Source organism: Manacus candei, unplaced genomic scaffold, assembly GCF_025592945.1.
Source record: "Manacus candei isolate 608988 ecotype Guabito, Panama unplaced genomic scaffold, ASM2559294v1 h1tg000028l, whole genome shotgun sequence".
Taxonomy (NCBI): domain Eukaryota; kingdom Metazoa; phylum Chordata; class Aves; order Passeriformes; family Pipridae; genus Manacus; species Manacus candei.
This window is the reverse complement of record NW_026138076.1, coordinates 15,494,889-15,522,602: the sequence shown is the minus strand read 5'-3', so window position 1 is coordinate 15,522,602 and position 27,714 is coordinate 15,494,889. Positions and strand designations below refer to the sequence as shown.

Below are 27,714 nucleotides of genomic sequence, written 5' to 3'. Positions count from 1 at the left end.
CTGTGGCAGGTTCTGGTTTCCAGCACAGACAAGTCTATGGGTGGAAAGCCTGTTTGCGACCTTGGCTCACGTGGTCTGACCCTGTCTAGGACATTTTGAACTCAAGTCAGTGACAATCAAATCTGTGCTTCTTGCCAATGTGTTTTGAGCAGAGATGTAACAGGTAGCTGTGTCCACCTCCACCATCACCAGTTCTAGTCCTGCTGAGACTGGTGATGAACTTGCTGTGTATGCTGAAAGGGAGCCTGGGGTTTCATAGAGTGTGGCAGGTCTGGTCAGTCTCCCTGGCCTAGTGGCAGAGTTTGCGTAGAGGATTTCTTTATACTGACTTGAACATTTTCCAGGGGAAATTCTAAATTAATCCTCTATTGCTTTCTTTCCTAGATCCAAGTCTGCCCTGGTTTTGCCTTCCAAATCCAGCAGTACCCCAAGGTACGACGGCAGAACCTCACAGGAGGCTGTGCTTAGCAAGAGCAAAACCAAGCAAACCAGTATGATGCGTACACGGTTCGGTGGGCTCCCGGCTGCCAGCGGCAGGAGGGGTTTCCGGAGCCCCCCGCTCCTGGCCGGTGCCGCAGCCGGTGTCAGGCTCCCCGGGAGTGGCAGCGGCGGGATGGCGGACACCGGTGGGATGGTGGGCGGGACGGCGCTCCCGCGGCGGCGAGTGTGTGCGGGACGTGCCGAGCCGCCCCGCGCCCCATGGCCGCCCCCGCCGCTGCCCGCACCGCCACCGGCAGCGCGCCCCGGCCGCGGCCCCGCGGCGCCCCCGGGGCGGCCAATGGCGGGCGGGCGGGCGCGGCCGCTGCCTACGTGACGCGGCCGCGGGGGGCGGGGGCTGCGGCCGGGGCTGCCTGCGCGCGGCTGCTGAGGGGGGTGGGCGGCCACAGCCCCGGAGCCGCCGCAGCCCCGGAGCTCCGAAAGCCGCGGAGCCGCCGCGGAGCCGCCGCGGAGCCGCCACAGCCCCGCCAGCCCGGCGCGCTCAGCAAAGGGAGGCGATGTTGATGCTGGACTGCAGTTCAGAGGTGAGGTTTGGGGAAGGTGGGTCTGTTGCTTTGTCTTACCGGGAGGCAGACACGGAACAGGGTGAAGTGTACTTTGCCTGGAACTGTTCGGAATGTTGGGGCGCTGCCGCTGTCGATCGGTATTTCTGATTATGAGATTAAAAGCCAAAAATGTCATGCTTGGAGCTGTTTATTTTTTTTTTAAAGGGAAGTTTCAAGGAACATGAAGGTCCGACGATTTGCGAGGGGGATGTTTCCTGCCATAATGCAGTGTGCTTAGATCTGCTGTGGCTTAAACTGGCAGTAACATTCTTTCTTTTCCTTTTTTTCTTTGTCTTTTGATTTATTGTTTGTTTTAGTCTGGTAGTTTCAGCAATCTGTTTGAGGCAGGAACCGGTGTGAACGCACCTGCAGATGCCTTTGGTCAGTCTCCAGCTCACCTGGCTGCTTGTGGTGGTGAAGCTTTTTTCCTACTTTGGCAACTGCAGACAGGAGCAAATTTGAACCAACAGGTAAAAAATACATAAGTTTCATTTCTTCCACTTCTAATCTGGTATGTTAGTAATTCCAGTTAATATTATTTACATACTTTTTATCTAAGAGAGGTTTTATAAACAGTTGTATGGCATGAGGTGCCTGGGGTCACTTATTTTAGAGTAAGCTCTAGCATGAACTAGAAATCCTGTCTATATTGTGTTAGCAATTTCATTTGCTGTAACAATGCAATTTTCACACAGTGCTGCATGCAGATTTCCAGAGAACTTAATTCTTTTACACAAATGATTATTTATTTTTCCTCCAAAATTTTGTCCTTTGTACTTCCAGTACACATAAGGATTCTAGCTGCAAAGTTTAATTTACTTATACCTCTGAGCTGGTAGCAAGCTGTTGGTCACAGCAATCCCTGAATGATGCTCGAAGATGCTGTTAATCAGTGTACAAAGTGTATTCTGCGTAAATTATCTTTTAGAAGGCAAAGGTTAAAAAATTAGTATTGCAGAGGACAGTGTTTTTACTTTGTGGTGACAAATACACTAAACATTTAATGGCAGTTATCAAGTACACTCTCTCTCAACTCTCAACAGGCTGATATACACAATCATTTTGAGGGATGAGATAGCTTTATCCCATTCCCCTTCTTCAAATGACTGCTATATGTAAATTGTGTTTTTAGGATTGCCTTGGAGAAGCCCCAATTCATAAAGCAGCAAAAGCTGGAAGTTTGGAATGTCTCGCTCTCCTTGTTGCTGGCGATGCCAAAATTGAGTAAGTGGAGTTACATTTATTAATTTCAGTAACAGCATCAAAGGATGTGTATTTTACACAGTACTTGTTCAGAATGTGCATGCTAAGGCTGCAAATATAGCATGACTACAGCATAAGAGTATTAAAAACTGAGATAAGCACCAAAGTAGCATGGACCATATGCTGTTATTTTGTTACATGTTAAATACCTCTGTAATAACTGCTGAGAGAATATTCCTGATCATAATCTCTCCTTGTTAGTTTTCCATTCCAATGCTGTGCTCATCTTCTTCTTGCCTTTCTGATATAAGCCAATCCTAGTCTGATGACAAATTTATTTTAAAATAATTATTGTTGTATTTAATGCCAGCCCTCTGTATGAGCCCCATGCTATCCTTGACAAACCTTCTTGATATTGATTTTCTGTAGTTATTTTTATACATCTGTCTAAATATACCCCTTAATCGGTGGTTGCTCATAATATATATGCCAGTGCAATTGGTTATTGTTAACTCTGTGTTTCAGCTTGTGCAACAACAGTGGACAGACAGCAGCAGATCTTGCACTTGCTTATGGCTTTCTGGAATGTGCCAAGTTCCTCACGACAATTCAGCACACTCAGACAATGAAACTGAAAGGACGGTGTGGCTACTTGCTAAGTGACAAACATGGCTTGCTGAGAGAGGATCCAACTGCACACAAACAAGAAAGTAAAACCAGCAGATCCATGAGCAGGAAGAGGAGAAGATCAGATGGTGTGTAACACAGTTAGTTTAATACAATTCAGAATAGTTTTCTAAATGTTTTCAGCGTCCAAGTAAATGGTTTTAGACACATAGCAGTTAGATATAGAAGCCTGCTAGTAAGGATGAACTTGCATAGGTAGTTAAGGTTATGGTCTTCTTGGAAACGGACAGTGCATGGGGAATGCCAGTGGAACGACTGCTTTAACAAAGGGGAAAAAAAATAGGTACTCTTACTGGTGTACTGATGTAGAAGCTACAGACTTATTGTTGTTTATTCAGATGACAGATCTTGTTTCCTTGCTGCCAGAAGAAACAGCCTGTAATCCCAACATGAAATATGGGGAATGTGTAGTCTGAAGAAACATGACTGGATGATACATTGAGCAGCCAGATGTGTATGCTGGGACATTGTCTCCTTCTGAGAAGGAGGAAAGCTTGTTTATTGTTACTTCTTACAGAAGAATGTTGTGGTTCCCCCCCAATAGTTGTATTCATACAGCTATAAATAAATGAGCATGTGACAATTAATTCTCTTGATTTTTTTTTCCATGTAAATATGAGAGCAGAATTCATAAAATTCAGTACATATAGCCATTTTTTTCCCACTCCCAAAAGGCCGTCATTGACAGTACCAGCAGCAAACGATGCCTTTGAACAGATTCACAGTGCACAAGACAGCTGGCTGTGTAGAATCTGAAAGGCAGGGGACAGTTTATCTTTTCATCATGAAAGAAATCCATAAAATAAAAGGATTGGGCATTTAATCTGTAAAGATTTTAGCATAGCAAAAAATGCTATATAAATATAAAGTTGCATTAGGGAAAAGAACAGATATTAGTTGCCTAATAAATGCATTTGTAAGGAATGCAGTTCACAGCAGATAACTCTTATTTCTAGAGGTTTCATTTAAAAAAAAAGTTTCTTAATTTAAATTACACCGGCAACGTTTCTATTTCAACTGAGTTTTGATTGACTTAAAGCATTCTTTTGATAAATAACAGGACAGTTTTATCTAGATCAGCTAGTATTCTGACATAGCATGTTCCAGCACAAGAGAGGAATTTAAATAGCTTTTGGTCGTTGAGGTAGGCACAGATTATAATAGGCATCCTTGTTCCAAAACTCTGGGCCCTTCCATCCACAGCAGCCCTGTCCAAGAAAAAGCAAGATAGCTTTTAAATCTACTATGAATTCTAGTATTCTTACTTACTTCTATTGGATTTATTTTACTAATCATTTTACTAAGCTGTATGAATTCTTTTCAGATAGCTATGGAATGCAATGACAATTTTCAGAAAGTTCCCTACATGCCTGGAAACACATTAATGGAAAATTTATTACAGAGACTCTCTCTCCCTCTTCCTACCTCCCCAGCTTAGTTCCTAGAAGTATCATCTCTTGCACTCCATGCCCCCTTCCCACTACCTTTTCTGCTGCTAGAGAGAGATTAATATTATTCTAAAATCATTCTTGCAATTCCCATTTCTCATCCTGAATCCTTGCCTTCTTTGGTAATAGTTGATATTTCAGCCCCAAGCAGAGCTTTCAGTATCAGAAACTGTGCTGTTCATCCTGATTCTGCAGAAAAAAGAAGCAGTCTAACAAAGCTCTTAAGTTTGCAGAGTACCACAGAATTATTGGAGATGTTTTTGAAGAAAACAGCTACAAAATGGTAGTCCACCTCAGTTCCTCCCCAGCCACTTTTGATGAGGAAAGTAGGTTCTGCATGTATTCTATCCTCCTGGACCATTCTCAACAACTGTAGCTGTAACAGCCTTTGGTCCTACACATTCTTTGGAAATTGTTTCTGTTTTCATGTCAAGCTTTGATAATTACAGTCCAGCAAAATGTTTCTTAAAACAGCTTTTTCTGTTGGGCCCACACAAGGATATCAAATAGAGATTCAAAATAAAAGTTACTATTTGCAACTTAATATGAAGAACAGAGAAGAAATTGATTATGTAACACCTATAGGAGATTTTATCCACTTTCACAATTTACATTTCTGACACTATGTTTACTGTTTTGTAACGTGCTGTGTCATCCCTTTTAGTGGCTTTAAATGTGGAAATAATATTACATACCCTTTAGCTCTTTGGAGGTTTTTTCTTTAGAGTTCTCCCACATTTTTGAAACAGTTCAGTACCTGACCTTTAAACATAGTTCAAAGCCTGATCTGAGAATGCTTAGTGTTGGATTTTTTAAATAATTTTTAAAATTTAAAATAAATGGCTATCTTCTCTGCTTCATTTTCAGCATTTTACAGGCTGAACAGATTTTTCTGTTTCATTCAAAATACTAAACACAGTTACTGTATACACTACAGGGTAGAAGAGGGAGATGGGTTACTTCGGATAAAATGAAGAACAGTTGCTGATGTGATACATCTTCTACAAAGACACTAAGTTTCAGAAACCGACAATAAGTACCAGTATAGTATGCAGGTTAACTGGGATCAGCACTTCCTCCATAAGGAACCGAGAAGCCATATCATGGCCAATTAGTATTTGGCTGTACATTACTTGATTTATGTATATACATAAATGTGTGTATATATACGCATGAAGCCTCACCTTTTCCAAAACAGCATGCAGATCTTCTCCTCCGGTGTAATGTGGGTCTAGAATCAAATATTTTATTTGCCCTGTAATCTCATTCCAAGCCACTCCTAATATCGTGTGAGCTAAAATACCTCCACCTAAAATAGGAGAAACACAAATTGCTAAATTTTTTTTTTACTGGGATTGGCAAATGGGCAAGGCTTAAATAAAAATACATCAACACTTTCTACTAACAGATTAGCTTAGTTATTCAAGATGATTCTAAAGCTGACCTACATAAGATTCTTCACACTATTAAATAACATATCTTTACTACAACTAGGGAAAATTAGTTGTAGTAAGTAAAGAATTTACTTTTCAAATTTCTTCCAAGTCAGCAAGGCAGGTTAAATCCTCAACACTTTCACCAGATGAAGTCAAGAGTATTTCAAACATCTGTTTTGCAGTTTTTCTTTAAAGAAACTTAACTGTATAAAAGAAATCTGGAAAACTTCCTGGTTGTAAAATGACTAAAGTTAGAACAGAAATCAGAATTGCTAGATAAGGTTTATCTGCTGTTTTCTACTAATTTACATCAATGGATATTAGGGGCAGAGTAGTAACTTTTAACTTTCTCTAGCTTGTAAACAGGAAAAAGGGATATTTTGATGAGATGGTCACAGGTCAACTCTAGCACATTTCTTTCAGATAACATGAGAAGTTTATGCCCCTGCAATACTGTAGTAATGACTCCACACAACAGATAGGAATTGCAAAATCTGCAAAAGAACACAACTAAAACCAACCCCCAAACCCCACCTCCAAACAGCCAATCTCCATACCTCCAACAACAAAAAAAATTAAACCAACCTACAAGAGAGCATTACAGGGAAAAATAGGTTACAGCCTAAAAGATTTTTCAATACAGGATTCTAAATTCTTGAAATTCAGACAAAAAGGCTGCTGAAAGACAAAGAATATTTCATAGAATCATAAAATGCTTTGGGTTGGAAGGGACCGTAAATATCTTCTAGTTCCAACCCTGCTGCCATGGGCAGGGACATCTTCTACTATGCCAGCTTGCTCAAAGCTCCACCCAACCTGGCCTTGAACACTCCCAGGGATGGGGCATCCACAACTCCTCTGGTAAACCTGTTCCAGTGCCTCACCACCCTCACTTCTTTCTAACATATAATCTAAACCATCATCATACCAAAGCCTGGACTTCTGGGACCTCTAATTTGAGAAAGTAACACTATATTGTGGAGTATCAAATACGGATTGTAAAAATTGCTAAAATTAATTTTATTAAAGCTGAAAATAATAATATCAATATTACTAATTTTATAAACCACAGCTTGGAAATAGTTCAATTAAAGTTACAGTATTCTTAGGAGTGGCACTTACCTTAACAACATTTAAGATTATTAAAACTGGTCTTAAAAAAAATTTGGATAATATACTTCTCTTCCAAGCAAGAGAAACACTACGCTTCTGTGAGGGGAAGTTTTGGGGAACTGTATGATCTTCTGTTCCTCTAGAGAGCAGAAGTCAGCTCTCAAGTTATGATTTAAAAGCAATTTATAAAAACACCATTTAGATTGACTTTTGTTACCATGTTTAATACTGAGCTTGGGAGTAATACTGAATTAAAAGATACCAGACAGACTAAATTGTATCATTTTTGAAGCTACCTTGGGGAAACCATAATTTTTAATTCATCTACAGTTTTGATTAACTCTTGTACAGTAAATTGAACAGGTTCTAATTGAAATACAATTCAGTGCATGGAGGCCATGAACTTTCACTGCCTTTCTTCAATATTCAAGCACTTACCAATCATAATTGGAGTTCCCTCAGTCTTGAAATGATTAGCAAGCTCTCTTCCCTGCAATGCTAGTTCAGAACCCTTGCTAGGTAAGAAAAACAACAATAGATTTGTCATTCTCACTAGGCTTAATTCTCTAATTATCCATTATACTTGTTAACTGCATAGGTAACCGATTAGAAGGTCACTTGGATTATTACTGTGTCAACTTCCTAAGACAACGTGAAAAACGTTTTCTAATGCAACTCAGAGATCCTGGTAGGACCAATGAATCTGCTGTAAGCCTCGTTGCCACTGTGGAGCATCTGGAGTCATCCAGCCTCTATCAAAGTGTCTGCTGCTCATCTCCCACAGTGGGGACAGCTGGTAAACCCCAACAGGTCCCTCCAAGTGGCTGAAAAAGAGGTTGGCCATATCTATCAACAAGGGGAAGTGTGAAGTAACAGACCTTCATAAGAAACAACAAAAATAAGGACTTGATAAAGGTGTGTATAATTATATCTCTGAAGGTAAGTTTCTACTGTAATTGCACAAGCAATTGCAATATTCATACCCATGTTGGCTTTGAAAAACAAATCTCAAATAACATTAGTAATCTGTTCAAAAGCAACACTGAACTTAGCTTTGTTATATTCTCCCTGCTTTCTTTTTCAACTATGTAGACCAGCCACTAACAAAAGAAATCTAGATGTAAGAGAAAGGTGTGCACACAGTGCATGCACATACTCTAGGATTTGGAACTGAAGACATATGTCTGATGGACACTTATATTCCTCTTAGAAGACTAACAGTACTCCCAAAAGTGGTGACAAAAGCTAGGCAAGGAAATTAATACAGATATATTTAATATCTTGTCATTATAGTTCTTCATAGAGTGGTTAACTTTTTTAAAACCCAAAGAAAGCCTGCACGCATACTTCCCGAGTTCCTGGAGAGATGGATTAAATGCAGATAGAATACAAAACTGGAACTCTGGGAAATGGTGCATTTATGATGGTGGATCCAGGACCCAGTACCAGTGCTGCTGGTGCAGCTGTGAAGTCTTTTTTCCATTAAAGGTTAGAGGTGCTATGTGAAATAAACCCAAAACAAAAATGTCATCCACTGCCAGTGACCAGCTAAAAAAGATGCATGACATTTTCTTCTTCCCAGCATGGTATTGATGTTGGTTTTTCATAATCCTGAAAACAAACTGGTGTTCCCTTGTGGCAGCACTATAGGCAATTCTACTCAGTTCACAAAAGAATTTATCCTATATTCTTATATACAGGAATAAAAATCTTCCTAATGGCAGGGTCTGTCACAGCTATCATAAATAATAGCTGGATCATCTGCAAATACAAGCTCTGGAACAGAAACAAAGATTAAGATATTTAAGAACTGAGCTATTTTCCTAAGATTAAGAATCCCCATCACCATGCTTATTTAGAATATTTACAGTGGAATTTACTCTAAATACATGAGTAGTATTTTGACTTGAATTTTCATATGCACTATGTTAGTATATGTTCTTTATTTCATGACTCTTATTTATCACAACATGTTCAGGGATTTGTTAGTCTGCTTGGTGTTGCCTCTGTGATAAAAATCTGGTAATTTTACTTCTGATAAATGCTGAACATTATTCTTTTTGTCCAAAAATATCTTTGTAGGGTCCTTCATTGTCTATAAGATGATCAGATTGTCAGAATGAAAACAAATTCCTTGTTTTATTTGTCACACAAACCCAAAAAAGACAACATTATTTCCAGGCTGCTCAGCAATTCACCTCAACCCTCAGGAGTTAGCTCTGTGGACACAGCAATAATTTATCAGTGTGCATTCAGTTCTCTGTGGCTACCAGACTCTTTGTCTGCTTCAAAAATGTGATGCAAAGAAATAGGCTGAGTTCCATATCAGTTTGCATATCATTAGGCAATTTATAGGATTAAGCACACCCAATGGGAGCCACATTTGTAGCTTTATGAAACTGGGCAGTTGGCATACCCTTAAGCAATTTATAGCAACTGGAAACTGAAACCCCAAGCCTGCAAGAAATTTAACACCACCTTCATCTGCAAGCATTTAGCAAAAAATGAAGGGAGAATATAAAGCTTATGAACAAAGAACCCTTAAAGGATTTATCTCTTTAATTATTCCTGTTCTCCCAACCACTGTAATCATAATTTGCTTTTTATGGCATTCAGTCTTTTTAACAATTACTGAGCTACTAAACAGTTAATGATTCTTACCTGACAAATAATATTTTAGATGTTATTCCAAAAAGCTGATTCAGAACAAGCTGTACCTCAATTGAACCAATCCATTGCTGTGATCCAACAAATGCTGCAGGCTTGTCTCCAGCATCAACCAGTGCCTTTGCAACATCATGATGAAGAAGAAAAACAAAGAGCAACAACATATAGTAGGGAATTCCACCACATTTTTGTGAATAAAGTTGGTTTATATTTATGGAAATGTGTCTTGAACCTAGCCAGTCAAAAGCAGAAAATAAGTATCAAATACATTCACTGGGGTTCTGTTTTGGAAATGTCCCTTTAAGCAGTAACACAGAACAGTGTCCATAAGCACAGACTACAAACCCAGGTCCACAGGCAGACTTCAAGCTGGGATGGTGAGCACTGAGCTGCCTAATAATGCATCACTTGGACACTGCAGAAGCCACTTCATAGACTGAAGGGCTTGGATTCCTATTCAAAGCATCTCAGAAAAGGATCCATAAAATAGTGCTCTGAGAAAGAGGCCACTGAAATACACCAAAAGTTGTGGTTTATTTTAAACTCTTCTCTGTTCTGAGGCTTATATGCTACACGCAGCACTTGAGAGGGTCCTTTTCTGCTCAGGATACAAAGCCCACAAAGTCTCCTGCAGGCTACTGCTCTCTTCTAGGTGCCTAAAAATATTACAGGAGTGCAGAGACTTTAGGAGCTTTTAGCTTTAGATCTGGTCTGAGCAATGTTCAGGAAATGCAGTTTTACCTTTAGTGTTCACATCCTTGCTAGGTAGGATGAAAGTTGTTTTATGAACTGGATTAAACTTTGCTAAAGATGTTCAGTTAACTAATAGAACACAAAGAACCATTTTTAGAAGATGGAAGATAAATGCAGTATTTCTGGATAGGCACACAGTATTAGTTACCCAAGTCTACAGTTTTTCTTCAGTGCTCTTAAGAGAAATGAACACATTCAGGTATGTAGTTGAATTCCAAATAGAAAAAGAAGAGTTCAAAAACCAGGAAAAGCATACTGCTCTCAAAGGCAAATTTGCAAAAGGCGTCAGTAAATTCATGCATAGCATCTGGGGACTAATCCAACTGTCACTGAATACAAAAGTCAGTTTTAAAACTGATTTTAGTATGACACACTGGGTTCTTCGTTCTCTTTTCATTTGGCAAAAACACTGAAAATGTCATAATCTCAGCTTCTAAAAGAACAATAATCCAAGGAAACATTTAAAAGACTATTTTAAGGAGTCTTATTTGTACAGATAATGTCATTCAACAGTGATAAACATTTGCAGACAGATCTCCTATAATAAAACTTGTTAAAAACAGTAACTCAGAACCACTAGTTCAATTTAAGAGATAAATTAAAAATATCACACAAATCAAAATATATGGATTGGATCTTTAAAAAATAATCTACGCAAATATTTCTAGACAAATATGCATAAAATAATGAATCTCCTTAAATGGTCTATACCTGTTGAATTTCCTTGTGTGTTGGTATAGGTCTATCAATGTAACCTTGGTGCTTGAACCAAGAGCAGATTGTCTGCAAAGACCTATAGGCACAGCCCCAACCACTGTCATCAGTCCGATCCTGCATATAGTGGTGATAACTATACACACCATGTACTAAGTAAACCTGCACAGAAAGAGATAACACAAAAGAATCTGATCACACTTGCATCAGTTTTCAGAGAAGTCATATGACCTGTCACTTGCACTGTAAAAGTTTTCAGCTGAGGACTGCAAATCTTTGGAAGAATCAAAGGGCCATTATTCACACATGATTACTCCTCCTGGTTTTGTCTCGTAAACATCTCTGTTCATGGTTTCAGTTTCTTGTCCTGCTTCTAAGAAACTTTTAAAGTACATGCTAAAAATGTGTACATCCTTTTCCAAGAAAATCCAATTTCTTTGGGACAAATATAGCAAACTAAAGCAATGCCATTTTGCGCAGAGAAGCCCTTTGATTTAAAAGGCTGGGCCAATTATTTCACTTTCTCATCTACACAACACTGACGATCTAAGTTACTGCTTTTAATAACAAACTCAAGTAAAATAAAAAGTACTTTCTCACAAATGTTCAACTTAAACTTACCATACCAGGCTCCATACCAGGAGAATTAAGATGTAAGTGTGGATTTCTGAGATATCCATCTTTATATGGTTCATCTGGAAAATGATAAGCATTTGCTCTCTTGAAATATGGTCTGTCACAAGGCAGATTGTATAACCCATGCAATTCCTACATGCAAGTTTGAATAAAAATAAAGAGCACAATTCAAATTTTGGATTACAAGAAAGATCAAATTGTAAGTAGCAACAAAGACATATATAATTTTAACAGCGTAGCTTAGCAAATTATTAAAATATGCTTAACTAAACATTCAGCATGTATGTTTACTACTAGATCTCACGTCTCAAGGGAAGCTCATGCAGGCTTACCTCCTGTCTAAAGGGCCCACTGTTTTATGTAGTCCTGTTACATAATGCCTGCCACTGGAGCCCCACTGAAGACACCATGAGTAACAAGTTTGTTATGGAAGTATGATAAAATACATCACGGAAAAGAATTACAGTTTTATCTATGTAGTAGTGTAGATAGATACACACACTGAATTATAATCTTAACTGATACTGAAGACACACAAATACCTTGTATTGAGACAAACTAAAGATACTGAGCTTATGGCTCAAGCAGATTCAGTCTATTTTTAAATCTCTTAAGCCCTGTTTATAACACAGCAGCCACATTTAAAGAGATATACTGTCTTATTTCACAGAGCTTAAAAGTGAAAGGAATGATGAGATCATCTAGGATAATGTGTGTAACACAGGTAATACATTTTAGGCAGAGGTAACACTTTCCATCAGTGGGTAAGAGTGAACAGCAGACAGAGAGCAGGAAAGACAGTGTGCCACCAGTGCCTGAGGCCTCTGCAAATGCAAGGCTAGATTAGGTTTTATAGACCTAGGAATGCTTCACACAGAAGAAAATGAAAAATCACCACAGCTTCTACATCTCTAAACTGGCAGAATATTCTTTCCCTGCTCTCAGTATGTGTGACCTGGTTGAACTCAGTCTCAGTCTGAAGGTTCTGCCCCATCACAACATTCTTCCACCTCATCCTCCTTTTTCAAGATGTGCCAACCCAGAAGGCAAAAACAAACCAAAAGCTAGCTAAGCCTGGTCAGCTGTAAGCCACAAAAAGCAGCCCCCTCCAAACAAACAGACAAAACCCCCACAAAACCCCAAGAAAGAAACCAAAACAAACAAATCCTCCCAGCATTAACCCTTTCAGGACATGTGTTAAAGCCTGAATGTAGAAAAACGCTACACATAATCTGATATTCTATCATGGAAGTGAAGAAATTCAAAGAATACTGTACTGGATAGATAAAATCTATCTAAACCAAATTTTATGTACTTTTAAAGTTTTTATTGTTCTCTTACCAAAATGAGATCTGGCACATATTTTATAAAATAACTTCTAATAAATCAAGCTTCCACATTCAGTATGCTGCTTTGGTTACAATAAAAATAAATTTAAAAAAAATAACGTTATCTGTTAGTATTTATTCTGCATTGACTAAATGAAAAGCTTTACCAATGCTTCAATTACAACAATTAAAAATAAAAATAAAACTGTTGGCTTCACCTTTCTGTAACTTTCCAGTTGATCATCTGAAATACCTGTAGGGTATGAGATTGTTACAAGATGATTTTTTCCTGGTAACATGAAATGAAATTGTTCTGGTACCACAATTGATGTTCCTTTCACGTATTTCATGATACATCTTTCCATGTCATCTAATTGCCCATGAATTGCTTTCACCAGGAGATTTTGTACCCTGCAAAGTCCAAGGGAGAATATTAAAAAAGCAGAGCAGCGATGGTGGATCATTTTCTCTCATAGCTCTGGCAGTTATGCAATACTTATATGCATATCTGCACCTGGTCAGATGAATGTACTACTTTCCTGCTTCTGCTCCCACAGGCAAAGGCAGAGCCTCACCATGCTTTAGTCAAGGCATGTCTGCACACAGAAACCAGTCCCTAGTGATTCAATCCTCCAAAGTGCAAGTATGCTGTTTTTTATCAGAAATACAACCATTATGAGCATTTGCCAAAATAAAAATTACATATATGACTACATGGGGGTTTTTTTGTTTGGTTGGTTTGGTTTGGGATTTTTTTTTTTTTTTTCCATTTTATCCACCCCATTTAGTATTGTTCAGAGTCAAATCCTATGGGAAAAATACAAGGAAAAAATACAGAGGCAGCTTCAAACGTTTTCCATCTGCACCCACCCAGCTGCAGTCCCTAGTGTAGGGCTGAGATTAGAAAGACTCATCAAATAAACCCCAACTCTCACTTTTATACACCTCACACACTTACAAGAATTTTTAGAACATTTCCCTGCCTTTCTCATTGCTAAGTAATAGTTATGAGTTATCAAATGTATCAGCATTGATGAACTCAATTTTTTGCAGGCAGCAAAAGGATTGTTCTCAAGATTATTAAAGGTAACAGCTGTCTACATGAGCTTTTATTATTTACACAGTTAAAATTCCACTCTAAAAATACTATATACTTTTCATTAAAATGATGAGTGAAATACTTTCACTTCATTACTTCAAGAAAAAGCAGAAATGAAGCTGAAAAATTACAAGTTCAGGATAACACTTACTTTCCCCACGTTTCTTCTGGAGAAACAGATACAACAACATCAACTGGTAATGTCATATTTATGTAGTGGTGTTCCTTATTTTCCCTTTCAATGATTGGAGCCAAAGCAGCTAAAGAAGATGTCATTTCCAACATGAGGTCTACATTGACTATCTGCTGCTGCAGAGAATAAAGACACCAATAAGACATCTGCAACTACACATGCATCAAGTAGGCAAAAGAAAGATTGTAGATATTTGATACTGAACTCAGTAATGAAATATCTGGGTTAAAAAAAAGCTAGAAACATCAAACTTCTACGTGCTGATCTACCATAGGTGGACCTCTGCACTCACATTGAGTCTCAATGACTTTAAAATGATTCTTTTAACTCATGTTAATGTCTACTTGTGCACAAAATAGCCCAGGGAGGGAAAGTCTGAAAATGTTTAAATGATAAATTGTCTCACATAATTTTTTACTGGGGTGAGAGACATACCATATCTTGTAACTTCTTATCCTTCTTTTTGCCAGGCTTTCGTTTGGTCTCGTCATCTTGATCAAATCTGAAGTATCAACAGAAAGAGAAATTACTATAATAAGAAGTTAATCTGCTATTCCCCCCAATTCTTAATATACTCACTGGATAAATCGTGTTATCTCCTTACATGCAGACTCATCAGTCAGATCTGGAACTGTGGTCATACCATTGTTAGGCCACACATACACTGAACTGTGGCAAATTCTTAATACAAGAACCTCTGAGGACAATTTGTTTGCAAGATCACTGAAAACATATCCTAATGCCTTTTTTGTTGATGCCTCTGAAACACAATAAGGATACAATTAGACTAGAAAATTCCCTTGCTCTTTTTTTTATAGCTGCTGGGTATACATTAAAAAAAAAAATTTTAACTTGGAATAAAACCCTAAATGCTGTTAGGATGAGGAAAATGACTAGGTAAACAAAAACTGATGTGAGATTTCACTTAGCAGGTCATACTCATACCTCCCTGAACAAAAGTTCTCTTTTCTCTCAGATGTCAAATACGAAGAGCTGAATGAATTACAGAAGAATAACCTATTCTGCAGTCAATTCTCACATCTATAATTCTTAACCAAGCCTACAGTTGCAAACAAACTTCTACGTACAGACAAACTTTTAACTAAATCCCGGAAAGATTCAACCTGAGTCACATGTTTCTGACTTCATATCATTGTTCAGAAATACAAACAGACTAAATGTTTGGAAAAGCAGAGCCTACATTCCAACTGAAGACCAAGTTCTGGCCAAAATAAACCTGCAACTGTAACCCTGATCTGCCTTAAACTTTATTACTGGTATAGACAGTTGGCTTTCAGAGCTTGACTTGACTATTTAAGTTTTATCCACACCTTATAACCTGAACCAATACTGCACATGACAGAGCAACTTTTGCACATTACCCACATTTTTTCTTCACTGAGGAGGTTAAAGACCTTTGCTTAGAATACAAAAAGTTAAAAAAGCCTAACAAGTCACCAAAGACTATACTGTATATCTTTAATCCTTTAACTTCAATTTGGTAAGTATTAGATAACTTTTGCACTAGAAGTATGTTAAAAATTACAGTATTAGAAAAGTCAGGAAAACTGCTCCAAAAGAAAAACGTACTGCCTTCAAAAGGAATGGTGTGTCATATTTACACACTAAGAGCTGTGAATACCATGCATCTGGACAATTCAAATACCACTCTGCTTCACTGCAGTTAAAGTTCACTACACTGTAAACTAAGCCAAATAAATAGCCCTTCTTTGAGGATGCAACTCACAAAATGTTGCTTTGCATTAGGCCAATCTATTCCACACTTCCACTGCACATCATGACCTCAAATAAGCCCAAATTCCTTTTCAAGATTCACTAACATGGAATTCAGTGTCTCTAGCAGAGACTTGTCTTAAAATGCAGAATGAGTAACATTTGAACTAAAGACAACCTCCTTCCACATTCTGTCCTGTGACAGCTCAATAAGTCGCTGATAGCTTTGAGCTGACTTTCTGAAGAGGATGTCACATTACTGTAACAGTGTGGGACTAGAGGAGCCCCTTAACACCATATGGACTAGTCCCTTGTTATTAGGTGGGAATTGCCGTAGCCAATCCCACCTAAATTCAGTAGGCTGACTAGTTGACTTATTCCCCTTCTCTATTTCTCTAGGAAGACTGGACCACAGTCCCAAAACTGTATTAATACAATCTTGTTATAACCAAATTCATTGTCGTTTAATTATTCTCTGTCTGCTTTGAATTTCAGGGTCAACTTTGCAGTCAAGCTGAAAATAAAAAACATGATGGAAAAAGATTGTCAGAAAATTTACGGAGATAAAGAATAACATTTTGCGTACTTAATTGTTACAGGTTTTGGAAGAAGCACTTAACAGCTGGTGAAATGCAAACAAAATAAATAACTAGTTTATTAGTAAAAGTTTATATAAATATTAAGAAATCTATTAGTCTAATAGACACACCATCAGTAGTTGCTAGCTGAAATGCAAGATCCAAGCCTCCTCTTATTCTGAAGAGTATATCCATAGCTTCTAGAATTACCTAAGGAGAAAAAAGAAGCAATGAAAATGAATAACCACTTCAACATGCCTTCTCTCAAGCCACAACTGACTGCTGTTTTACCACAGTATGCCAGCACACCAGCAATTATTGCAGTTGCTCTGGTTACAAGAGGCCAGTGAATAAACAGGGAAGTGAGTGGCACAGCAACACACAGTTGTTGGAGCCAGTACCTGAATTACATGAGTACTGCTACAAACACAGTCCTTAGAACACACTTCCTGCCTAAACAAAAAAAATTGTAATTCTATACTTCTACCATTTAGAAATACTTTGGGCAAAATGTCTTTTTTTCAATCCAAACGTCATATTTCCCATAATATAAATCCTCTTCTAGCTCAAGTAAACCAAGGACTGCTCTAAGCAGAAAGGTAATTAGGCACATCTGTAAATATGCATTCATCTTGGTTAGGAAATCACAGCTTCAGGAGAAGGGGAAAAAAAAGGGGGGCAGACACATACACAACCTGTAGAACTATGGCCAAGTTTCACATTTGACAGGAGAGCCACTTATGCCAGCATAGAGATCACCCAGCTGTTTGCCCCCTTCCAAAGTCCCCACTCTGTGTCCTCAGAACTGCTCATTGCAGACATTTTAACATGAACTTCATCAGAGAACTAATGCAGATGGAAACCCATCCTCTTATTGACAGAAGACAGATCAATTCCCAGTCACGTTCAACACAGTGGTACAAAAACAGCTGTGGCAGTACAGAGAGGAACAAAAGGTGACAGCCCAGATGAGTGTGGGTATTCCTCAATCTAAGCCCAAAAAGAAATGCTTCACAGCCTTAATTGCTCTAACCCCCCCCCCCCCCAAACACCTATAAGAATAATTACACTATGACCCTTTGGAAAGCCTTATCACATAACTGTTTACTTACAAAGTATGAGAGACTTCCAGGTGCAATGTTAGTGTTACTCATGAAAGAAACAAAACATAGGACTAACTTTCTTTCCATTAAAAGTATTCTAAAGAGAAATATGCAAGATATGCATACCTGATGAAAATATAATCATCTACTACACTTTTAGTTGTGGGCAAAGGATTTTCAGGTTTTAGTGACTCTGGAGCGCCAAAGTTCTACAATAAAGAGTTTGGTTCCTGAAGCATAACTGTGAAGTATTTTAGATAGTATAGTTATCTACATTAATAGGGTCTTGGAGTGTGGGATCCACAAGTGCCTGGAAGAATGTTTGCATGTGTAAGATCTTTCTATTTGAATTATTATTATGCAAGAATAACATTCATGAATAAGAAGCAGAGCTTTGCAAAAGGAGGAAGAGAGGACCTGGCCTTTTGATAGTGGTTCCTCATGGATGATCACAGGATGGGTCAGGTTGGAAGGGACCACAGTGGGTCAAGCAGGGTCGTCCTAGAGGACATTGCACAGAATTGCCTGCAGACAGTTCTCGAACATCTCCAGTGAGGGAGACTCCACAGCCTCTCTGGGCAACCTGTTCCAGTGCACAGTCACCTGCACAGTAAAGAAGTTCTTCCTCGTGCTCAGGTGGAACATCCCATGCATCAGTTTCTGCTCGTTGCCTCTTGTCCTACTGCTTGACACTACCGAAAAGAGCCTGGCTCTATCATGATGAGGTCTTGCCAAATCCCTGACTAAAGCCACGCAGACCGAGACCCCCAGGGCGATGAGGAACAGCAGCTGCCAGCGGGGAGGAGGAGGCGGCAGCGCGGGAGGCGCCGCTGCCCCCGTTTGGCACAAGCCAGGCCGTGCGAAGAAGGGCCCGAGGGGCCTTGACACTTCTCTCCGAGGCGCCCCTGGGGCTGGAGGCCCAAACGCCGCCGCCAAACCCACCTGGCAGTGGGGACACAGCTCCCAGCCCGCCAGAGCACAGGGCGGGCAGCCCCGGCGGGAGCACTCCCGTCCCCGCCGAGGACGGACGGACGAACACTAACCCATCCACCCACCCATCCCTACCCCCGGGAAGGGGAGATGACGGGAGGGGCGGACTCACCACGTCCGTCAGAGCCGCCGCGGGGGCCGGGCCTGGCCGCGGGCGCATCCTCGTGGCGCACCCTGGTGGCGCACGCGCGCTCCCGCCTGTAAGGGGCGGGGAGCAGCTCCCGGGGCCGGCGCGTCCCCGCCTCCCCGGCCGCGCCCCCGCGTTACGGGGCCGTGCCCTCGCCGTGCTGCGGCCGCCGACCCAGGGTCTTTCTCGTACGGCCGGGCAGGACGGGCCGCCGTGCTGCACGGTTCCCTATGGAGTCACCCACCTTCCCTTCCCTTCCCTGTGGTCCTGCCGGGCTTCCCGGCACTGCGGCAGAGTGCCTAGAGCTGAGCCTTCTTTCGCTCGGGCCACCGTAGCTGCACTGAGCCCAGTGCGTCTGCGGCAAGATTGTGATACCTCCTCGCTATTTCTGCAAATTCCTTGGAAGACGCTCCAGAATCCCTCTTGCCCGCCTTCTGCTTTGCGTTACTGCTGCTTCCAGGCCAGGCTTGTCCGCATCCACCTTCTCGGCCGCATCAAGCTGCTGAGGTCCGGATGTCGTCCCCATTAATCCCTCGATCAGTGCTCTGTGCGTTACGCTGTAGAATTTAATTCCAGGTCTGTTTATTTTCGATAAATTATTCCTATCCTCCTCCTCAAAAATACCAACTAGCTTCATAACAGCGAACCCTTCAGCTGGTCTGCAGAGGTCAGTTTTCTGTCGTCTGTGGTTGTTTCTTTCTCTGCTGTCACCTGCCCTTTGGTTCCTCACCCAACATCTCTAAGTACCAACATTCAAAGAACAGCACTGAGGTTACCCAATGAAGCTTCACCATGTGAACTTCCACACATTGCAAAAAACCAAACCAAACAAACCCCCCCCCCCAAACCGACCCCAAACAAACAAACCACCCCCCAAAAAACAGTTAAAGAGTTAAAGACAGTTTATTAGGCAAAGCAAAAGACACACACAGAGGCAAAGCAAAACAAGGAATTAATTCACTGCTTCCCATGGGTAGGCAGCCATCCCCAGGAGAGCAGGGCCGCATCGCGTGTAACGAATACTTAAGAAGACAAACGCCATCACTCCCAATACCCCTCTTCTTTCCCCCACTGATGTACTGACCATGATGTCCTATGGTGTGGAATATCCCTTTGGTCAGCTGGGGTCACCTATCCCAGCTGTGTTTTCTCCTGACATCCTCTGCACCCTCAGTCTCCTCACCAGTGTGGCAGTACAAAAAGCAGAAAAGGCCTTGGCTCTGTGTAAGCACTGCTCAGCAAAAACAAAAGACATCTGTACATTACCAACTCTGTGTTCAGCATAAATCCAAAACACAGCCCCATAGTAGCCTTGGGGAAGAAAATTAACTCTACCCTAGCCAAAACCAGCAGAGTTATAAGTGTGCTGTTTCTGATGGGACAGACTATGTGTGAGTTCTGTATTCAAAACCTTCCGTGGCTATTTTAGATGTGGATTTGTCAGCTCTTATAGAAATAGGAGGCTTATATGTGTGCTTCAGTCCACAACTGAAAGCGCTGAAAGGTACATTCTTCCTGGAAAGAAGTTTTATACTAGTTCAGGAACTGGATATGGGTAACTTCACAGTATTGCTCCTTGCAGAGTATTTATTAAATGGTTCTTGAGGTCTGAACACCCAAGGAATGAATTTTGGTTTTACGTTTATGCAGATCTTACCATGGATGAACATGAACCTGATGAAGTAGAAAGAATAAATGCAAAGGTAAAAATATTTTGTTTTAGTATGTGTTAGTGATATGATTATTTATTACTAATAAGTAAATGTAAACTAATAAGTTTAAATTAACTTTTTTTTTTCCCTGTGGATTTCCTTTAGCTTTAAATCACTAATGTTTATTTATGAAGGAAAACAAATTAATAACCATCTTGTATAAAAAAGGTTTAGATATTGTTCATTTACTATTTTTTCTTTGAGACATTTGGCAGTATCCCACACAAGTTAAGGATTTTACCTTAATTTTTTATTTGGATCCTGGAGCTTCCCGTGGGAGCCATGGCATCACCAGTACTTCAACCAGACAAGGTGCTGACTTTCTAGCAGCTAACTTTTCTGAACAGATTTCCATTCTGAAAGATCTCAGCTGCCTCATCTACGAGACCAACCACCCAACACCAATATTAGTGTGTAAGTATTTTTGCTTTCTCTTTCAGAATAGTTGTTACAAGAAAAATTGCTTTATTGTTGATTGAATTGCTTACTGCTGCATTATTCAGGAATGCAGCCTCAGCAGACTAGGGGGTCTAGCTGTACTTGGGATTGCAAAGAATTAATTAGGTCTCTGCATGTTTTTTAACTAAAATTTGCCACTCTTGTAGTATTAGTGGACATACTATTTCAGGAAAAGCCAAAACTGCATTCAATCCTGTATGTCAGGAAGCTTATTGATGATAATGCTGAAACTCTGCTGTTTGTAACAGCCCCTATACCGGTACTGGGTATAGAGGTGTACTAGTAAACTAACACAGGAATTTCCTTTTTTCTTTTTTTTTTTTCCTCAACACATCTCATTTTAGTGAGTTATGTTTTTACTTTTTCTGTCGCATTTTTAAGATCCTTTCCTCAAAATCCAGACTTACAAAAGAACATTTAAAACTAGTGATTCATCAAAATAGCGACTAAAATTTTCCTTAACTTTTACATTGCAAATTTAAGAAATATTTGGGTTTTTTTAAAATATATATAATATAATGCAAGCTGCTATTAAGTATTCTTACTTGCTTTTGCATGAAAAATATTTTGATTAACTCAGTTATATTATAAATGGGCAGTTCAAAAAGGTCTTTTTTTCAATCAGGTGGTATGAAAGGAGGCACATTTGATCCTAACCTAAGGCATTCTGCTGATCTTTGCTGATCAAAATCTAAAACTGGCATAAAAAATTAAGAACAAGTGATTTTTCATCATCTTTCTGGATCTAAAAGCAGATCTGCTACAATCATAATAACTTTGAATGTGACAAAGTAAGCTGCTTTAATTGGAGTTCTTGTTTTGTGTGTGCTGTCTATCAAAAGTGATTAGCACAGCTGTTTATTGCTGTATAAAATTATTGAATAAATGAAGAAATGAATTATTGAAAAAAGGGTAAGAAATGTATGAGGAATCTGGCTTTCAAATTCATTCCTACTCTCTTCTGCAAATTCAGGTTACTTTATAGGGCTATATGGATCACAGAGACCTTCGAAATCATGCTATACAGATGTCACTGAAAGACTATTGGGTTTTATTAATTTCTGACTTGAAAAATGTAAAACGACCAGGAGTGTTCCTGTTAAAAAACATCTGGTTTTCCCTTATGTTTATGGAATAAAATTGGCTCCCTCTACTGGCAGACATAACATGAGGTAATTTAAACCTGTGAAGCTTTTGAACAATGGCACTCAAAAAGGATCCTGAACTATGAACATGTCACTGTGCAATGTTAGGAGAGATTTGTAGAACACAGTGCATGTATATAGGTAGATAAACACATTGCTTTACAGTTGTGGTGGGCACACCTTGGCTGGACACTGAGTGTCCACCAAAGCCTCTCTGTCATTCCTGTCCTCCATGAACTTCTCCAACACGAGTCCTTCCCACAGGCTACAGTTCTTCATGAACTGTTCTAGCATGGGTCTCTTCCCATGGGATGCAGTCCTTCAGGAACAGATTGCTCCAGTGTGAGTTCCCCATGGGGTCACTAATCCTGCCAGCAAACCTGCTCCAGCATGGGCTCTTCTCTCCATGCGTCCACAGGTCCCTGCCAGGAGCCTGCTCCGGTGTGGGCTTTCCACAGGGTCACAGCCTCCTTTGGGCATCCACCCGTTCAAATGTGGGGTCCTTCATAGGCTGCAGGTCGATAGCTGGTACAGCATGGACCTCCATGGGCTGCAGGGGAACCTCTGCTCTGGCACTTGGAGCGCCTCCTACTCCTCCTTCTGCACTGACCTTGGTGTCTGCAGAGCTGTTGCTCTCACATATTCTCACTTCTCTCTCCACTTGCTGAAATTGGTCCTGCACCATAACTTTTTTCCCCTCTTAACTGTGTTAGCCCTGAGGCCTTACTGCCGTTGCTGATGGCTCAGTCTTGGAGCTGGCTGGCATTGGCTCCATTAGACATAGGGCAAGCTTCTGGCAGCTTTCACAGAAGCCATCACTTGTTGCCCCCTCCTCCACCAAAACCTAATCATGTAAATCCAATACATCATTACTAATGGAAAGTAAGAAAGAACCAAAAGTAATTTTTTGGTACACCAAAACTACCAGCACTGATGGAAGGAAGTATGACCTGCCATTTATACACTTGTGTAAAAGGGAAAAAGAATGGTATATTGGTCTGAGCAACCTTCTTATCGGTGTAATTGTTTGTATTATTGTTTTATCAACAGAATAAAAATTCATGTTCCAAACTAAATACTTTTATTGGGAAAAAACCCACAACTGTGTGGGAAGTAGGTTTCAAAATTGAAAGGGAGGTACTGGTTGTGCATTATCACTCTGTGCTCACACGATGGATTCGTTAAAAATATCCAACATAAATTCCATGGAGAGAAATTAGAACTAGTATGTAAAATTCTCCACTACTATTTCCCTCCTAAGAATTTTAAAGAATATATTCATTTTTGGTTCATTATTCCTAGGGTTAACAGAATGGGAATTGTAAACTGAATTTATTACAAATATGAAGCTCATAGGTCATAGATTTTCGGAAATGTGGTAAGACATTTTGCAAAGCATCTACTTCCCCACTGAATTACAGTTCTTTATGTAGCTTCCAATGGAAATCTTATCTTCTGATATTTGGACTATAATCCTATAATTGGATTTGCTAGTGTAGATTCTTGCTCTCACCCAGAGCTCTATTGAAATCAATTTGACTTTACAAGGATGCAAGTTCTTAAACTTAAACTGGACAGGGTGTACCACATTTTTTTCATTTTTGCAAAAACTCTGGTAATTTTTACAGTGGCATTCTGCAAAAATCCAGTAAGTTTCTCTTAATTTTCATTTCACATCATCGAATGTAAAGAACCCCAAGACTATACAGCTGATATCTTATTAGGTGCAAAAGGTGAAATGAAGGGTATACTTTTTTAGATTCTAAACTGTTAACAAAGCAAATTAAATATGAAAAGTGAAATTCAACTATAAAGGGCAATCCAATCTCTTTAATTTTTGAAATGTCAATATTTTGTTTCTAAATATAAAGCTATAATAAATAGTTTATTTATTGAGTCCGATGTTGTATTTTTATTTACATTTTCATCTTATCGCTTAGCTGGAATTTTAAAAGGTATGTTTAGAAAGCATACCTTCTAATGAGCAATTTGGCTTGCAAATTGACTATATATTGCAGTGGTGAGAAGTGCATCTGCTCTAAAGTGAATGTCAGTGTATGTGTTATCCAAATTCTGCCACATGTGGCCAGCGGTGAAACTGCTGTGATTGTTTCCGTTTAGTAGAATTACAACTTGTGCTTTATTTCATCTATGTTGTCTAAGAACAGTTTTAAAAATATGTAAGTTTTAGTTTTGTTGGCCTCAAACTGACCAATATCAAGCACTGTTCAAAGCCAGGCCACAAGCAGACTGTTAGGAAGTGAGTCACCTGTATTTATCAGCACGTCACCTCTATTTACCCCTCTTCCCCAGTTTCCTGACAGCCATAACTGCTGCCATGTTCTCCAAGAGGATATCCTATGAATTCAGCCTTGCTGTTCTGCCTGAGGAAGCACATAATTGCTTCTTTCTGCTGCTCTGGATTGAGTCCTGCTGCAGTTCCTGGCACGGGACAGGATCATCAAGAGAAGCATTAGTGTTGGGAAGGTCCCAGAGGAAGGCGGGACAGCCCTTCTCCGTCATCTTTTTTTCCCATCGAGGCCGGTCCCCAGCGGAGCCTGCTGTGGATCACTAGCCCGAGAGCCCGCAGGGTGGCGGAGGAAGGCCGGGAAGGGAAGGCACGGAAAGGCTTTGCTGCCCCGCCGCCGTCAGTGCTGGAGGCAGCCCCTGGGCATGGCCCGCTCGGCCCTCTGAGGGCCTTATCGATCTTTCTCTTTCTTTCTTTTTTTTTTTCTTTCTTTCTCTCTCTCTTTCTTTCTTTCTTTCTCTTTATTTCCTTCTTCCTTCCTTCCTTCCTTTCTTTTTCTTTCTTTCTTTTTCTTTCTTTCTTTCTCTTTCTCTCTCTTTCTTTCTTTTTCTTTCTTTCCTTCTTCCTTCCTTCCTTTCTTTCTTTTTTCTTTCTTTTTTCTTTCTTTCTCTCTCTCTCTCTTTCTTTCTTTCTCTCTTTCTCTCTCTCTTTCTCTCTCTTTCTTTCTTTCTCTTTCTTTCTTTCTCTCCCTTCCTTCCTTCCTTCCTTCATTCTTAAAGCTTGTATGACAGTTGATTGGTTGACGTTAGAGATATTATTTGAACCCTATATTGCATAAAAGCTAAAGATCTGGCAGGATTTGCTGGTGGAAGAACAAATTCAAACTCAGCCTTTTTATTTCACATTCAAATTAAAAATCTGTAACATAATAACCTGGGACGTTCCTTCTTCCACCAAGGCAGGAACAGGGAAGAGATCTCTCAGGAGAACCCTTGTTGCACGGTCTCGGGCTTCTGTAATATAATTCGTTAACATGTTTAGTGATGAGAGATGTTGAAGAAATTTGACCTTTTTAATATTCAGTCATGGGACTTGTCATTCAGTGCTTATGCTGAAAGTTTACACGTGTGTTTATAGCATCAGAGGATCATAGTTCCGCAGACTGACAAAGGCATTGATAATTGCCTATTTAAACATCATTTTTGGCAGGTAGTTTGCAGTTATGTAGGTAAGAGAGTTAAGGTGTGGTCATGACTCTCAGTCTGTAAAAATGGCATAGCTGTAATACTCAAGGTCGCCAGGATCTCTGAATAGTTCTAACGTGTTTTTGCAGAAGTACAAAGTTAGTGAAACCACTTTACACCTGTCAAGGACAGCTGAGGAGTTTAGTGTCTGGAATTAGGCCAGCAGTATTACACAACACCAAGAAACACAAATCTTATATTTAGCTGCTTACCAACTGAGAAATAAATTTATTTTTCTTTTTTAATTTTTGTGGCATCATAAGGGGAAAAACAAATTTTGGGTTATGTGTGCAATCCGTAATTAATAGAGCATAAAATCTGTCACTGTAGTAGGTCCCGTTTACAATTTCAGAGAGTTTTATGGATTCTATTCTAAGATTAGTGGCAACATTGTCTCCAGAGTTTTTTTTTTTTCAGTGCTTTTCCATGAACAGTTTTGGGAATGGCTGTTTAACAGTTAATGGTTTTGATCTTTGTTTCAGGCATTTCAAATTGTCATTAAGCTATGCTAGCAAATCAGGTAGGATTTTTTTTTTTTACATTGGACTGTTTAGTCAAAAATAACTTACAAAATGTTTGTTAAGTTATAAAAAACCATACAATACCATGAAAGATCTGGGAGACAGCAGAAGGCTTTGCTTTGCTTCCAAGCAATGCAATAGGAAGAAGAATGAACTAGTGATGCAAGAAAGATTCACCATTTGAACTGAATAAATGTAAAATTAATTTATCAGTGCCTGATATAAGCCATCCAAATTGTGGAAATTTCTCAGAATATTGCATCTTCTTTTTTAGTGAAGATACAACCATTACGACCAGTGAGTTCTGCCACTGATACATGCAGGAACTGAGAAACACATCAAGTTAGTATTACTGGAAGTATGTGTGTGAATCTCAGTCAGAGAGAGAGAGTTAATCCTGTTGTATACTAGCAGTTTAAAGACTTTCAGAGAGCTTGCTGGACCAGGACTTTTCTGGCACCAAGACTGGAACAAGGAAGAAATCTCTCAACAGAACCCTTGTGACATAATCCCAGGCTTTGTGTACAAGTGGTGGATATCCCATGTGTGCCCCAGGAGATGGTTTCAATGTTAGTTTCTGAATGGGACAACGTAGATGCCACTGTGCTTGTGTGGTACCTAGGGTCCCACTTGTCTCATTCCCCACCAGTTGCCTTAAGAGCTGAGGGCTGCCGGATCACTTCTAAGCCGGGAAGTGCTGTAGCAGGTGAGTGTGGAACCTAATGTTAAAGGTTTTGGTGAAAAAAAGAAAAAGTTGTGGGATGGAAGTGTATAATTGCTTGGTCACTTCATAGAAAATAATTTCTGCTTTATGGATAAGTGAATTGGATGTGGAGCTAAAACTTGAATAGATAAAGTCAGTAACTTTTTTTTTTTTTAATAAAGATTATTTATTCCTGACCTCAGCAAGAATATATAAACTGTAGAACAAGTTCTGATGAAAGAGAAATTTCAATGTATTTTTTTTATAAATCTATAAGTTAATACTTTCCCTTACTTCTTACAAGTAGTCATTTTAAAGGGGAAGAGACATTCTCTGAAGATGAAGGTAAATTGTTTTTTTCTTGAAGATTGGAGGGGAATTGTCCTTTTCCCCCTTCTTTTCTTTTTTTTTAAAATTTTCTTTTTTATGATGATTCCAATAAGCTGATATGATTAGAGGCTAATAGTTTTAATAAAATCAGAATTGGTATCTATTTAAAAAGACACTGAATACATTCTCCACCCTTATAAATATTACGAAGCTACTATTTATTTTACAAAACCCTTCAACATCATCTAATGTGAAGCTTTAGAAAAATGGCAGGCATTATTCTTTCAGTATGAAGGTGCAAGAAGTGCCAAGGATTACTAGTATTTTCCTTAATTGGTGTTTGACACTGATTGTCTCTTCCCTAAAAATAACTTTCACAAAAAGAGTCAGCAACAGTTATTCACTAACTGGTTTTAAAAAAAGGAAAAAGAAAGAAAAGAGGAGAGATGTATCCGGAAACAGTCCGTCATTCTCATATCTTTGATATCAGATGTCAATCT

General features: G+C 39.5%; 2 protein-coding genes across 7 annotated transcripts; one reads left to right on the top strand and one right to left on the bottom strand.

Annotated features, from left to right (window-relative positions):
- The first annotated feature begins 842 nt into the window (after positions 1-842).
- ANKRD37 (ankyrin repeat domain 37) lies at positions 843-3,520 on the top strand. Its single transcript, XM_051789596.1, has 5 exons — positions 843-1,022; positions 1,361-1,513; positions 2,176-2,267; positions 2,772-3,001; positions 3,272-3,520. The coding sequence occupies exons 1-5, from the start codon at positions 996-998 to the stop codon at positions 3,313-3,315; spliced, it is 546 nt and encodes a 181-aa protein (XP_051645556.1). The 5' UTR covers positions 843-995; the 3' UTR covers positions 3,316-3,520.
- UFSP2 (UFM1 specific peptidase 2) lies at positions 3,000-18,907 on the bottom strand. Of its 6 annotated transcripts, XM_051789594.1 has the most exons (13): positions 18,838-18,905; positions 18,153-18,338; positions 16,764-16,842; positions 14,900-15,080; positions 14,756-14,822; positions 14,279-14,436; positions 13,247-13,439; positions 11,686-11,832; positions 11,062-11,226; positions 9,592-9,716; positions 7,369-7,445; positions 5,566-5,690; positions 3,000-4,141 (listed from the first exon to the last, which is right to left on the bottom strand). In XM_051789594.1, the coding sequence occupies exons 3-13, from the start codon at positions 16,825-16,827 to the stop codon at positions 4,055-4,057; spliced, it is 1,389 nt and encodes a 462-aa protein (XP_051645554.1). In that variant the 5' UTR covers positions 16,828-16,842; positions 18,153-18,338; positions 18,838-18,905; the 3' UTR covers positions 3,000-4,054. The 6 variants fall into 6 exon arrangements, with proteins under 6 accessions (XP_051645554.1, XP_051645550.1, XP_051645553.1 ...); XM_051789590.1 differs by lacking the exon at positions 18,153-18,338 and having other exon boundaries at positions 18,838-18,907; XM_051789593.1 differs by lacking the exons at positions 18,153-18,338; positions 18,838-18,905 and adding an exon at positions 18,678-18,830.
- Positions 18,908-27,714: the final 8,807 nt, after the last annotated feature.

Excerpts from the sequence above, each read along its gene's own strand:
- ANKRD37 (XM_051789596.1), top strand. The coding sequence starts at position 996 with ATGTTGATGCTGGACTGCAGTTCAGAG. Across the intron at positions 1,023-1,360 it reads TGCTGGACTGCAGTTCAGAG|TCTGGTAGTTTCAGCAATCT; the intron begins GTGAGGTTTGGG and ends TGTTTGTTTTAG. Across the intron at positions 1,514-2,175 it reads GAGCAAATTTGAACCAACAG|GATTGCCTTGGAGAAGCCCC; the intron begins GTAAAAAATACA and ends TTGTGTTTTTAG.
- UFSP2 (XM_051789589.1), bottom strand. The coding sequence starts at position 18,389 with ATGCATGGGATGTTCCACCTGAGCACGAGGAAGAACTTCTTTACTGTG. Across the intron at positions 7,446-9,591 it reads TCTAAAATATTATTTGTCAG|CAAGGGTTCTGAACTAGCAT; the intron begins GTAAGAATCATT and ends TTTCTTACCTAG. Across the intron at positions 5,691-7,368 it reads GGGAACTCCAATTATGATTG|GTGGAGGTATTTTAGCTCAC; the intron begins GTAAGTGCTTGA and ends CTCCTATTTTAG.